Source organism: Rattus rattus, chromosome 16 (assembly GCF_011064425.1).
Source record: "Rattus rattus isolate New Zealand chromosome 16, Rrattus_CSIRO_v1, whole genome shotgun sequence".
Lineage (NCBI taxonomy): Eukaryota > Metazoa > Chordata > Mammalia > Rodentia > Muridae > Rattus > Rattus rattus.
In genome coordinates, this window is record NC_046169.1 from 25,979,012 (window position 1) to 25,992,264 (window position 13,253).

Genomic DNA, 13,253 nt, shown 5'->3' on the forward strand with positions numbered 1-13,253 from the left:
TAACTAGCATTGGTTATAACCACACCTGTCTACAGATGATATCTGATGAATTCTCCATGTTTATCAGCAGTGGGCTGACCCCTAAGCCCACACTCTTGCATGCCTTTTGTATCCCTGCAATGCTGCCTTACCATCAGTGGAACATATAAGGCCCCAGCATCCTTAAAATTCTGTGCATCTGACTGAATGGGCTGTGGTTTTTAAATAAGACCAACATAGCCATAGCCAGTGTAGATGTTTCTGGAAACCAGAGAGAGAGCCATACTTGGTGGGACATGGGTTAGAGAGTGTTTGGAGAATGCAGCTATTATCCTAGGGAAGCTGAATAGCTCATAAGAAGAAGCTACCCTTAAATAATGATGTGAGAGCCCTGGCGAAGGCTAGTAAGCTTGTGGATGGTGGTTGGTCCTTAATTCACTCAGGGCTTGGGCATACAAGGTGCCGGTGAAAATCCACTCCGACACGAGTGAGTTCTGCACCTCAGTCATTCACTTCTGTTTCTCTTCATCCCTATTTCACAGTGTGGATGATGCCTCCTACGAAGTCATGAAGATTGACATCGAGGTCGAAGCGCCCAGTGACCCGCCCACCACACAGCTAGTCACATGGCAGGTTGAATACCCAGGAGAGATCACGTCTGACCTGGGGGTGTCCAAGATCTACGTGAGCCAGAAGGACTTGATTGGAGTCATACCACTAGCCATGGTAAGAGAACACATGCAGAACTGGGAATGGGTAGGTTCTGTGCTATGATCCAAGCTCAGGGGGTCAAGGATGTCGATCATCAAACACTAAAGTGCGGACAAAAGTGGGACTATGAGGCCCATTGCCAGTAGCCACCTCTATATGTTCTGAGTAATATTCTTTAAATAGCATTTTTAAAATGTAGTCCAGGTAGTAGTTATGAGCTTCTCTTTAAATGAACATTATGGATGGTATAATGCAAATCTCCTAAGGAATTCAAACATACGCAGTTGTGCAGAGGGCTTGGTGTAATTGTTTATGTGCTCGAACTGAGATGCAAGGAAATCTGGACTTTGTTCATTAACAGCTCAGTGATTTGACACTTTCACAAGGAACAAAGAGAACAGGTCTTGAGAGGTGGTGGAGTATTCCCTGCAAAGAGTCCTCTCCGTAAGAGAGTAACAGGGCTTGGGGACATACTCATCGGGGTGCCGAGAGTCTGCTGTTCTCCTCTGGTATTAGCCTCCTCCCTGTAATGCAAGAAGACACGACTCAGTTCCAAGTCATGTGTCCTAGTTTGCCTTCTTCTGTTGTAATGAACATCAGAACCAAAGACAACTTGGGGGGGTTGGGATTATTTTAATTATAGCTTACAGCTGAACCTTCAGGGATTTAGGGCAGGAACTCAAGGCAGGAACTGAGGCAGAGACCATGGAGGAACACTGCGCACTCACTTGCTCCTCATGGCTCGCTCAACCTGCTTTTATATATTATTTAGGACCACCTGCCCAGGGATGGCGTCACCCATGATGGCCTATACTCTCTCATATCAGTCATTAATCAAGAAAATGCCTCTCAGATATAGGCTAAGATTTTTCAAAACCTACTTTAATAAGTGTTCTTAAACACTTCAACCTCCCTTCTAGACCACTGACCAAAGATAAGAGCAAAAGATGGTTAATAGGACAAAGGGGATATGGACCTGTCATCCTTTGGGGCGATTCCCATCTTTGCTGTCAGGATATCAGCAGTCCAGACTAACACATAGAGCACGAGTTAGTAGTGGCAGTCCAGTTCAATTGGCAAACACCAACCATGAATTAACAGTAGCTGCTCAAACCAGAAGGATCTGTGAAGCTCTGTCAAGTTTGCACATGTCCATGGAAGCAGCAAGAATCAGCCAGAATACCATGAGACGTTCTTGGGCAAGTTACTCTCTACAAAGTCTCGATACGCAAAGAATAGCGAAGACCAGTAAAGCATTGCAAGGCGAACCAATGCAAGAGCATCCGTTAGGTTCTACTTATGCTCGTTCCAAACACCGCATGCCCTCTCAAGTGTCTTCCACAGCAAAACGTCCTCTCAGGGGTCTGCCTCAACAGCTTCCAGGAAAACATCACATGACACAACTGAGTCTCCAAAGAGAGAAACCAGAAACTTGCCCTTCACTCAGACATTCCCACGGGCCAATCTGATGGTGGCGTCTTTTCAACAGAGTTTCCCTCTTCTCATAGAATCTAGCGTGAATAAAGTTGGCAAAAACCCAAAACTAAACTAAACTAACCAGTGCATCATACAAATGTACATTATGTAGTCCTCAAGTACTTCTTCCTTTGAGGGTAGATGAAAATCATATCCAGTAGCTAGTTTTGAGAACAAAATGATCACTGGCTCTGAGGCTGGAGCTCATGGTGGAGTGCTTGCCTGCCATGTGCCAGGGCTGGTTTCAATTCCCAGCCCAACAAAACTCAAGCCAAATAATTAAATAAGTAACTCATGGGTCCTTACAAGAACTTCAGCCTCTTGCAGACATATAATAAGCACTAGCTACTGTTATGGTTATTCTGTTACCAACAGCAGGATACAAAGAATAGTCCACAGCAGTGCTGGATGTTCTTAAGGAAAGGGGTTGTTCACATCCCTGTACTTCTCAATCTGAAAGGCCAGGCAGCAGGCAACCATCTTTGATCCTTGAACTAACTAGATTGCATTAACTAGATTCAAATACAGTGGGTTTGAGTGAGTCCCCAGCAGTCTCTCTAAGAGGCCATCTCTGGGTTCAAGAGTGAGTTCTGAGCTCTGACTCCCCCCAACCCCCATCTCATATCTGGGGGCATTTTGCTGTCCAAATTTGTTACTTGATAAAATAATCCTTTACTTGGGGAGTGTTACCATTATGAAATGGCCTCACGTCTGCTAATTTGTATGTTCACTGAGGGGTATCTGGTAGAGAAAACAGCTCTCTGGACAAGGATGACAGTTTGAAGTTAGAGGACTGTATGCCAGAAGGGAACTAGACAAGTTGGGAGTCTGATGCTGTGAGAAACCATTGCACTGAGGTCCGTGGGGAGTTGCATGGGCTTACTTATTTCTTCGGAAGCATTTTGGCTGCATGTTATAGAAATAACTTGGGACGAGGGGAAACACAAGAGTGGGGTCTGTTCTTTGCTCTACAAAAGATCTTGTCACACTGGTCTGCTAGGTTTGGTGTCTGTTCTATTTACTATCGTTGTGTGCCCAGCCTAGAGTTTGTCTCAGTGGCTTGGATGTTCCATCCAGTGGCTGAATGACCCTGAACATATTAGCAGTGCATACCACTCCTACAGAGAACTGGAGTTCAGTCCCCAATACCTATCAGGGACTCAGCTATCTTTAATTCTACAAAAATCACGTCTACCTTGCATCCAGAACACTGAGGGACAGGGCCAGATGGATCTTTTACTAAGTATAACACCTTATATCCATCTTCTAAACCAAGAACTTGGCTTTGTGGCAAGGGAAGCTAAGGAGTGTGAAGTTCCTTCTCAGAAGACGTCTGCCTGTGCAGGCGGGCATAACTATGAAGGGTATACGGAATGCCTAAGGCTGTCCCTGACCTGATCATGCAGGTGAGAGATGTCCCAGTGGCAAAAAAGCAGAGAGCTGAAATACATGCTCCTGATAGGTGTTCAGACATTATTCTGCATTAGACATAGGAATGGGAGAAAGACAGCCATAAACCATGTGTTTAAAAATCCCTAACATAACTCTATAACAATACAAAGGTGTTTTCTATTATAAAATATATTATGGCTTGCGTTTTGATATAGAAATCTTTGCACGTATCTCTCATCGATCCCTTGAGGTAAACTTTTAGAAATAAATTTTAATTCAACGATGTGAGTCAGAGGATATGTAATTTTGTAATACATTTTTGTAATGTCTGTAGAATTGCCTTCGGGAAGTTTTAACTAATTTACAATTCTACCTGCTGTGTGTAAAGATACCCACTTTCCTGCAACTTTGCCAACAGAGAATATTAATTTTTAAAAAATAGACAATTTATTAAGCAAACATCTTATCTCAGTGTTTCCTTAATGTGTCTTACTTGGGTAACATTTTTTTTATTTCATAATAAAATATTTGTCCTTTGCCCATTTTATTGTCCTACAGAAAATTCAACTTCTTATTTTTTCTAAAGCTAAATAATTGTACAAAGTGGAGAAATTGCATTTCAAGTATAGGGCTGGCTGACACTAGCTATTCCTACATTCTAGTTTAACAGACACAGAGGACATATCCTCTCTCTCCTTCTGTGTATTAGTCTATCAATCTTTTGGTTCATGTGTCACATGGATTCTTCCCCAATTTGCTCTTTGCCTCCTAATTTCACACATTAGGGGATGGTGCAGGGGATTTTACATATAACTCTGGGCTGGAACCCAAGGCCTTGTATGTGCTAAGCATGTACTCAGTGTCTGAGCCACACCCCAGTCCCTCACTGGGGGAGTCTAGGAAGATGCTCTACCACTGAACCATGCCCCAGCCCCTCCCTGGAGGATTCTAGGCAGGGGCTCTACCACTGAACCACGCCCCAGCCCCTCCATGGTGGATTCTAGTCAGGTGCTCTACCACTGAGCCATGCCCCCAGCCCCTCCCTGGGGGATTCTGCTCTACCACTGAGCCACGCCCCCTGCCCCTCCCTGGGGGATTCTAGGCAGGGGCTCTACCACTGAGCCACGCCCCCAGCCCCTCCCTGGGGGGACTCTAGGCAGGGGCTCTACCACTGAGCCCCAGCCCTAGCCCCTCACTGTTGGATTCTAGGCAGGTGCTCTAAAGCTGAGCTATACTCCTAGCCCTTGTTTAATTTTTAATGTGGCCAATCTATAGAACTTCTCCATAATTGAAATCTTTCATCTTCTCCTAATGAATTCTAAGAGGAAAACACACACCTGCTTTATTTGTTCTTATAAAGCCCGTGAATAATACAATGCCCAACACAGCACATCCAGAGAAGAAGAGAGAAAAAAAGACATAAAACAAGATGGTGCCGAATGCAGGTGCTACTGTGACAGCATGAAAGCTTAGAGATCCATGTAGGGCAAAGGTCACACCCCGGCCTCTAAGTGGCTCTGTAATTGCACCTCCAGAAAATCTTTAAGCTGAAACAAAGTCTCCCACATGTCCAGGGCTTTGAAAGCTTTTGAATCCCTTTAATCCAATCATGAATATCTGAGTCTAATGTTCAAAAACATCACGCTTTGCTGTATTGAAGGTGAAGTGAAATTCTTAGAGAAAATCTCAATAAACACACATCTTTCTGTTAAGTGTCTGATGACCACACGGCAGGGTCTGGCATGAGGCGCGCTGTTTGCATTTCTCAGGAGAGCTGGGGGACCCTCTGTGGCGCACAGCGAGAGTGTGGCAACATCTCATGGTTGCCTCCTGAGCTTCAGATTAAACGAAATCTGAGCTTATTCCAGCAGCAGAGACACTGGCATGCGTTTCCACGCTGGAGGTGCCATGACAGCGACTCATTAAAAACTCATTAATAAGTGCTCTTTTTTTTTTTTTTTTTTTTTTTTTTTTTCGGAGCTGGGGACCGAACCCAGGGCCTTGCGCTTCCTTGGCAAGCGCTCTACCGCCGATCTAAATCCCCAACCCCAATAAGTGCTCTTCAAAATGCAATGTTCCACTCATTTGGGAGAGGCCATCTTGAGGGCTGCCATTGTGGGTGTTACTGTCGGTACGAGAATAATTTGGGAAGAACAAGTACCTTGCATCTATTGATTAACTGGGTTCCTGATTTACTTCTGTCTTAGCCCCACCTCTAAAGTTTTAATACTGAGATTTATCAATCTGTGATTTGAGATAAAACTCAACCAGAGAGAAGTCAGAACAGAGAGTCCATCATCCCTGACAATAAGCAGAAGAGGGCTGTAGGTTTGGTGTGGTGATGTCTCATGGTTGTTGTGGTGATATGACGGTACAGATATGACCCTCAACCTTGAAGATTCAGGGGGAAGCGGCGTTCCAGAGCTTATGGACTTCATGGAGTTTCAGAACAAGGAACCAAGAGGGACAGGTACCCTCCCTTTGTGAAGCACAGCTTGGCAACAGGCTCTGACTTTCCCAAGTATGCTACCTGCAGGATTCCTTGCTCCACAGCCCGCCTGCCATGCCGCCTGCCATGCCACCTGCCATGCCACCTCATTGCAAGGTCTTCCTTGATGTTTACACTTAAGAGACTCTCAATGGACGCTGACATAGTCTTGAGATCGAAGGGTGGCAAGAGAGCCCTGGCTTCTGCTGATCCGATTCCACGGTCTGCAGCAGGCGAACCTGAGATGCTTTAGGGCCTAAGCATCACTTTGATGGAGCTTCCTGGTCCTCTGTCCTTTAGTTCTCTGAAAATCTTGCCTAAATATGCTGTTTGCATTTCCTGGAAGAGATGGAAGGCCCCTCTATGGTGCATAGCTCCAGGGTGATGCATGGCTTCTCCACACTGTATTTCCTATCTAAATGCCTTTTTCTCATCAGAAGGAACGAAAGAGTAGGGGCAGTGAGTTCCACAAAGCACATAAGTAGGCACCAAGGACCTCTGTCCAGCCATGAACTTGGCTGAAGGATAAATGCTAAGGGTTTTTAAAGATATATAGATAGACTATATCTGTCTGTCTGTCTATCTATCTATCTAATATATAAATATTTTATATATTGTTACATATATTTATAATATATAAATATTTGTATAACTAAATTATATATATATATTTGTTTATAGAATGCATTAATTATATATAAAAATATGTAATATATTTACACATAACATTTTCTATTATGTTAATATTTAATATAATATATTTATAGTATATGAGTATGTGTCTGTGTGTGTATATGTATGCACATGTACACTGTCATAGTAACCACAGAGGCCAGCAGAGGGCATCTGATCCCCTAGAACAGAGGATCATGAGCCTCTGTGTGGGTGCTGGGAACTGAATCTAGGTCCTTAAGAAGAGCAGCCAGTGCTCTGAACTGCTGAGCTGTCCCTACAGCTTCCAGAAGGACAAAGGTTTTTTTTTCCTTGTATGGATGATTCTTGGGCTATAAGAAAGTCACCATATTCTCTAACATGTGTCTCCTTAACACTCTGAAATTCTCATCTATGGGACAAGTGAACAAAACCTCCTCACACTTTCAGGACCATGAAATTTTAACTTATAAACTTTTCAGGAAATGTATTTTAAAACTATCATTCAATCTATTACGTTTGTGTCCTTAAGTGAAGCCAATACTATATCAACTGACCCTCTCTTTACCATCAGAATCCACAGAAGTGACTGCCTAGTACAGTAGTTCTCAACCTCATGACCCTTTTGGGGGTTGAGCAACTCTTTCTAAGGGGTTCCCTAAGACCATCGGAAAAAAGACATTTACATTATGAGTCATGACAGTAGCAAAATTACAGTTATGAAGTAGCAATGAAAAGAATTTTATGATTGGGGTCACCACACCATGAGGGACTCTGTTAAAGGGTCACAGCATATGGAAGGTTGAGAACCCCTGGACAGGCCACCTCTCTTTCTGTCTCTTTACCCCCAGGATTCCTATGGCCTTCAGTACAGGGTCTTCTCTTATCTCTACACCCAATGTGTACCCACATAGACACCCAACATCTACCCACATGGATACCTAAAGGACATGTAAGTCCCATGGCCCATCATATACGTACATCTGTGGACAGTCTCTAGATCAAACACAGTCATCCTTTGGAGCTCAGTCATCATCTCTCAGGAGTTCCAAAATTAGTGTAAGTAGCAAGCCATAGCAATACCCTGCTGAGATCAGAACTTGGGGAAGAGCCCTAGATTATAGAAGGAAGCTCCTCCCCTGGCTCCAATAATGAGAATTCCTTTCATTCGAGGCATAAAAGCGGCTTCTTGGCTCTTTCTGTTTGACTTTCTCTGGTTATTCTTTTCCCATGTCAGCCTGTTAATTAACACGCCAGCGCCCCTCCGTTGTTTCACTCAGACTATTTGAAAATCCAGGCACCAGGCAAAGCATGCCGACACGTTCAATTTCATTCTTCTGCAACCAAGTGCAAATTAAGATGCCGCCGTGGCCCTCGAGGAAACCGGCTGCTCTGAGGTGCCTTATTTCTTTTTATGTTTGCTGCATGACCGCTGTTCCCCAAACAGGACTGGCTAATTAGTGCCGCACTTAACTGCTGCTTGAGTACCAGGTGAGGCCTTATATTCTCTGGAACAAACTTCCATCATGGCTCACAGCTTTGGGCACTGCTCTTGTCCACATTTCCCACATGGAAGGGGACATATTTCCCAAGATCCCCACAAACAATGTGCTTACCAACACCCACCCCTTGAACTAACACCCTCCCCTTATACAGATTAACATTCTCCCTGCTATAACCAACATCTTCCCCTTGTACAGATCAATATCCCTTTGCACAGATCAATAACCACCCCTGCATCTATCAGTAACCTCCCTTTTTCCTGGTCAACACTCCAGTGTATTGACCAACACCCTCTTGCACAAATCAACACTTGACCCTCGCACCTCTAGAGGAAATGCAGACTCCATGGACTCCATAGATACTGCAAATCTGTTCTCAAGATCCACAATTAAGGCATAAGGCCAAGTCAGATCCTAGAATAGAGTCCAAAATCCAGGCTCATGACCAACCCACTATGCTTCACCCATAGTAAGAACAGAGTTGAAGGTGTAGATCAAGGTAAGAAAGGGAATGTTGATTACTGCCAGGAGGAATATTAATCAGGGCAAGGAAAGTGTGTTGATTGATGTGGGGATGTCAGTCAGTACAAGGGGGTGTTGGTTGGTGCACAAACGGTCTTGGTGGGTACAAGGAGAGGTAATGGTAAATGCAAGGGGTAAGTGTTGGTTTGTGCAAGAGGGTGTTGTTCAGTAGAGTCAGGGTGTCTACCAGCACAATCAGAGATGATTCACAGATGCAGTGGTGGGTATTGGTCAGTACATGGGGGGATTGGTTTGGGCAAGGGGAAGATGTTGGTGGCAGCGGGGGAGATGTTGATCTGTACAAGGGGAAGATGTTGATTAGTTCAAGGGGGTATTGATAAATGCACTGTTCAAGGTGATCTTGGGGAACACGAATTCAGAGAAGCACGCATACCACAGGAAACTGAGAAACCATACTGGAGTCAGAGAAGCCGTTCGAAAATGAATTCTTTGTAATGCTCAGGGCCAGAGCTTTCTTCTTATCACCCCCTGAGCTGCCTCTGGTGCTCCTTACTTAATGAACTCGCCTCTCCAGAGGTGACTAGCAGTAAGGTGGTTTCGGAACCACAGTGCCTTTATGGGTACATCATCCTAAATGAATGCAGGAGGGCTGTTGCTATTTCTGGCTGCCATGCAGTTATTAAGCCCCAGCCGTTGTATAACCAGTTGGTCTCTGTGAACAACCGCTCATGATGTGACTCATTTCATAGACACTACAATAGCAAAGGTCGCCATTGCGTGCCAGGCACTGGTTTTGGCCTTAAAGATATAGAAGAACACTCATGCTACACAGCAGAAGCAGGTGGTAAGTAAGTCATGAATAATTGAGCGAGGCGTTTTCAGAACCAACATATGCTACAGAGGAAACCCAGCAGTACATTGTGAAGAAGAGCCAAGTTGCTCAGGTGATAACTTCACAAAGACACAAGGAGCACTAGATGCCCATGAAGAAGAAAAGTAGAGACCATGGCCCAACAATGGCCAGTTGGAGTGTTTTGAATGGCATAAGTCTGATGTAGCTGAGATGGTGAACAGGGGGGACAGGAGAGACAGTGCCAGGATTTGAGGTCAGAGATGGCAAGAGTTGAATAGGGGATATATAGCCTTATGAACTTTCGTACATGGAGCAGGGCTTTTGGTTCTAGATGCTTGAATCTGACCTGTGTTTGTTTGTGTGTGTGTGTGTGTGTGTGTGTGTGTGTGTGTGTGTGTGTGTGTGTGAGAGAGAGAGAGAGAGAGAGAGAGAGAGAGAGAGATGCATGTATGTGAGTGGTGTGTACCAGCGTCGTTTCTCTCACTTTACACATTATGACCTTGAGGAAGTCCTTCATGGAGCCACCACCCCACCTGTTTCCCTTAGACTGGATGGCCAGTGTGCTCACAGGGCATCGGGATTGATGGTGAGGTTATGGAGACCTACAGCCATGCCTGGCTTTTTATGTGGGCACTGGGGACCCCAACAACCAATCCTTCTTCCTGCACAGCAAGCATTTTTGCTCACTAAACCATCTATCAGATGCTAAGAATCCATTTTTGAAATATCACTCTGAAGGCCATCATGAGAATATAATTTGGAGAGGGGCAGCCAGTGGTTGAAACAGAAACACTACTTTGTCCATAGAAAACACAGCAGCTAAGACAAGGATGACAATGGTGATGTTGATGTCACACGGAATGGCTCAGGATGGGTTTCCTATGTAGAGATACTGGATCTTGCTTAGAGAATGGATAAGATGTTTGATTCAAAGATCAACCGTGAGTCTAGATTGGACAGTAAAAATATAATGGTCTTTTTGGTATAACAATATCAGTGGTCAGAAGCTTTATCCATACAATATGGCAGCCACAGCAATGTCTGGTGACATCAGGTGCTGAATGATAAAAGGGTGGAGCTGAACAATGAACTTAAATTAACTTAAATCTGAATAGTTGTGTCGGTTGCTACCAGATTAGACTGGGTATCTCTGAAGTTTGGATTGGGAGATGCAGAAGGTGAGACAGTAGTGGATTCCTTCTCCACAGTGAGTCTAGTGTTGGTCTTCCTGCCCTGTGCTACACCTCTGGATTTGTACCAGAAAGTCTTGTTGCTCATTAGCGTCTTGTCAGACAGAAGGTCTTGGTAAGTATTGTAGCTTGTTTTCTGTTTCTGCGATAAACATCCTAACAAAACGCCATGTGGGAAGGAAAAGGTTCATTTGCCTTATACACGGTCCATTCAGTGAAGAAAGCCAAGGCAGGAGCTGAAGCAGAGGCTGCGAAGGAACACTGTTTATTGGCTTGCTTTCCATGGTTTGCTCAATGTGCTTGCTTATAGGATCTCTTACTCGGGGATGACACCACCCACAGTGGGCTGGACCCTCCCTCATCAAACAGGAAAATGCTCCCAATAGACATGACCATAGGCCACTTGAAGGAGACATTTTATCCATCACAGGTACCTCTTCACAGATGATCCTAAGTTGTGTCAGGTTGACCAAAACTAACCAGCACAATATGGAGACAGAGAGAAGGCCTTATGGTGGTGACCATCATTTATCACCATAGCTATGAGCTCTGTCAAGATCGTCAGCTATTGCCAGGGGACTCTTTCAATTAAGCAGTAATATCAGCTATGGTGCTTGTGACTCCCACCCAAATGTCCAGCCGTCTCCCGAAATGCACATCCCATTGTGGCGCAGAGCTCTAAAGGCACAGCTATAGAATAATTTCTGCCCCTAATGTATGCATTTGGATAGGTGCAATTTTCCTATAAATTATTTGTTTTACAATTCAGTTAAAAGCATATATTGATTTTTAAGTATGTGCATCGTGGGTTGTGGCATAGTTTGTGCTATGGTACTAATTTCAGAGTAATTATGTAAAGCCTGTTTTATTTCTTGCATAAATGTTTACTGGGGAGGCTGGAGAGATGGCTCAGCAGTTAAGAGCACTTGCTGCTCTTACAGAGGACATATGTCCAGTAAGTATTCGGCACCCACATCAAGTGACTCACAGCCATCTATAACTCCAACCCCAGAGGATCCAACACCTTTGGCCTCTGCAAGCACCTGCACTCATGTATACATTCTGACACATGACTCATAATACTCTTTTGGTTAAAAACAAAACTAAAATATTAAGAAAATGCTCTGTAAAAATAAGTTTGGCTCAAGTAGAATAGAGTTGGTATTGCAGGATGTTTTAAGGGGAGACACAAGAATGTCCACTTGCCCCCAAAGAAGATACTGATTACAAACCAAAGTAAAGATTCTACCCAAGTCCAAGGTAGTGAAGTGATAGTTTATTGGGCTTATTTACAGGGGAGGGGGTGAAGCGTTATTCACTGGAGCACGGATGACTCAAAGATAATTGCATAACAAAAATCAGGTCAATAGAGGCATCAATATATGAAGCCTCCATCCATGAGACGCTCACAACCTGACCTGGAGGTAGCTGGGCCAGTCTGCCATTCCTCCCTAGCAACTGTAACTATGTGTGTAACCTTGGGAGCTATGCCTTGTAAGTCTTATTTCACTTACTTCCTGAGCCTTGTATGTTTCCATTCTTTTCTGAGTTGTAAACAGGGTATACTTTCTGTTTTCAGTAAGCAGCTATGGCAGTTGGTGAATGTACTCTGGGAAGCAGTAGGTAGTAGATATTTTCATCTTGCATGTCATACTGTCTCCATCACAGCAACCTAACCTTCACCTGTGAGCCCCAAAGCTGCCTTAAACCTGGAAGAAAGTGGGTGGGTCTGAGTTTCAGTAAAGCTATTTATGTGTACCAAAAATGTAAATCTATATAATGTCCACATGTCACAAAACATTTTGCTGCTTGTGATTATTTTTTATAATAACTTAAAATTCCAAAGCCATTCTTATGGTAGTGTGACTTACCACCCAGCTTCTGGTGCCAACACACCAATCTCTGAGCTAATGTGGACATGGCCCTATCTTATCTATACTTGAGTTTCTCCTTTAGAGGCTGAAAAAGACCTTGTGTGATTCTGTGACACTTGTCCTCCTTGAATGAAGGTTTCGTTATAATGTAAGAAACAGGGACTAGCCAGATGGCTTAGAAGGTAAGGGAGATTATAGCCAAGTTGGATGACTAGAGTTTGATCCCTGGAATTCACATGATAAGAGGAGAAAATGCACTCCCAAAAGTTGTCTTCTGACCTCTATACATGGCCACAGTATGCATTCCCACAAATACAAATGAATAAATAAAATAAATATTTTCAATAAAAAGTAACATCTCTGGTAGTGCACACCTTTAATCCACGTATTAGGAAGGCAGATGCAGTTTGAGGCCAGCCTAGTCTACATAATGAGTCCCAGGCCAGCCAGGGCCACAGAGTTGATGCCCTGTCTCAAAATAAAAATGAAAAGGGGGAAAAAATGAAAGTTTTTTTGAAACTAGAAAAAGAAAATCAACCAATGCTATTTTGAGTAAAAGCACTTAACAGCAATGACCGTGGGTGGCTTTGCCATCAATTTCAGCCACAGAGAATTTTCATAGCACTCAGAAAATCAGGGCAAATGTTGTATGCT

General features: G+C 43.8%; 1 protein-coding gene across 1 annotated transcript in view; it reads left to right on the forward strand.

Moving 5' to 3' along the window:
- The first annotated feature begins 525 nt into the window (after positions 1 to 525).
- LOC116885610 (transmembrane protein 132D-like) overlaps positions 526 to 13,253 on the forward strand; it is a 110,998-nt gene continuing 98,270 nt past the window's right edge. Inside the window, exon 1 of the mRNA XM_032886911.1 lies at positions 526 to 705. Coding sequence (XP_032742802.1) covers positions 547 to 705 — 159 coding nt within the window. The 5' untranslated portion in view covers positions 526 to 546. The remainder of the gene's footprint in view (positions 706 to 13,253) is intronic.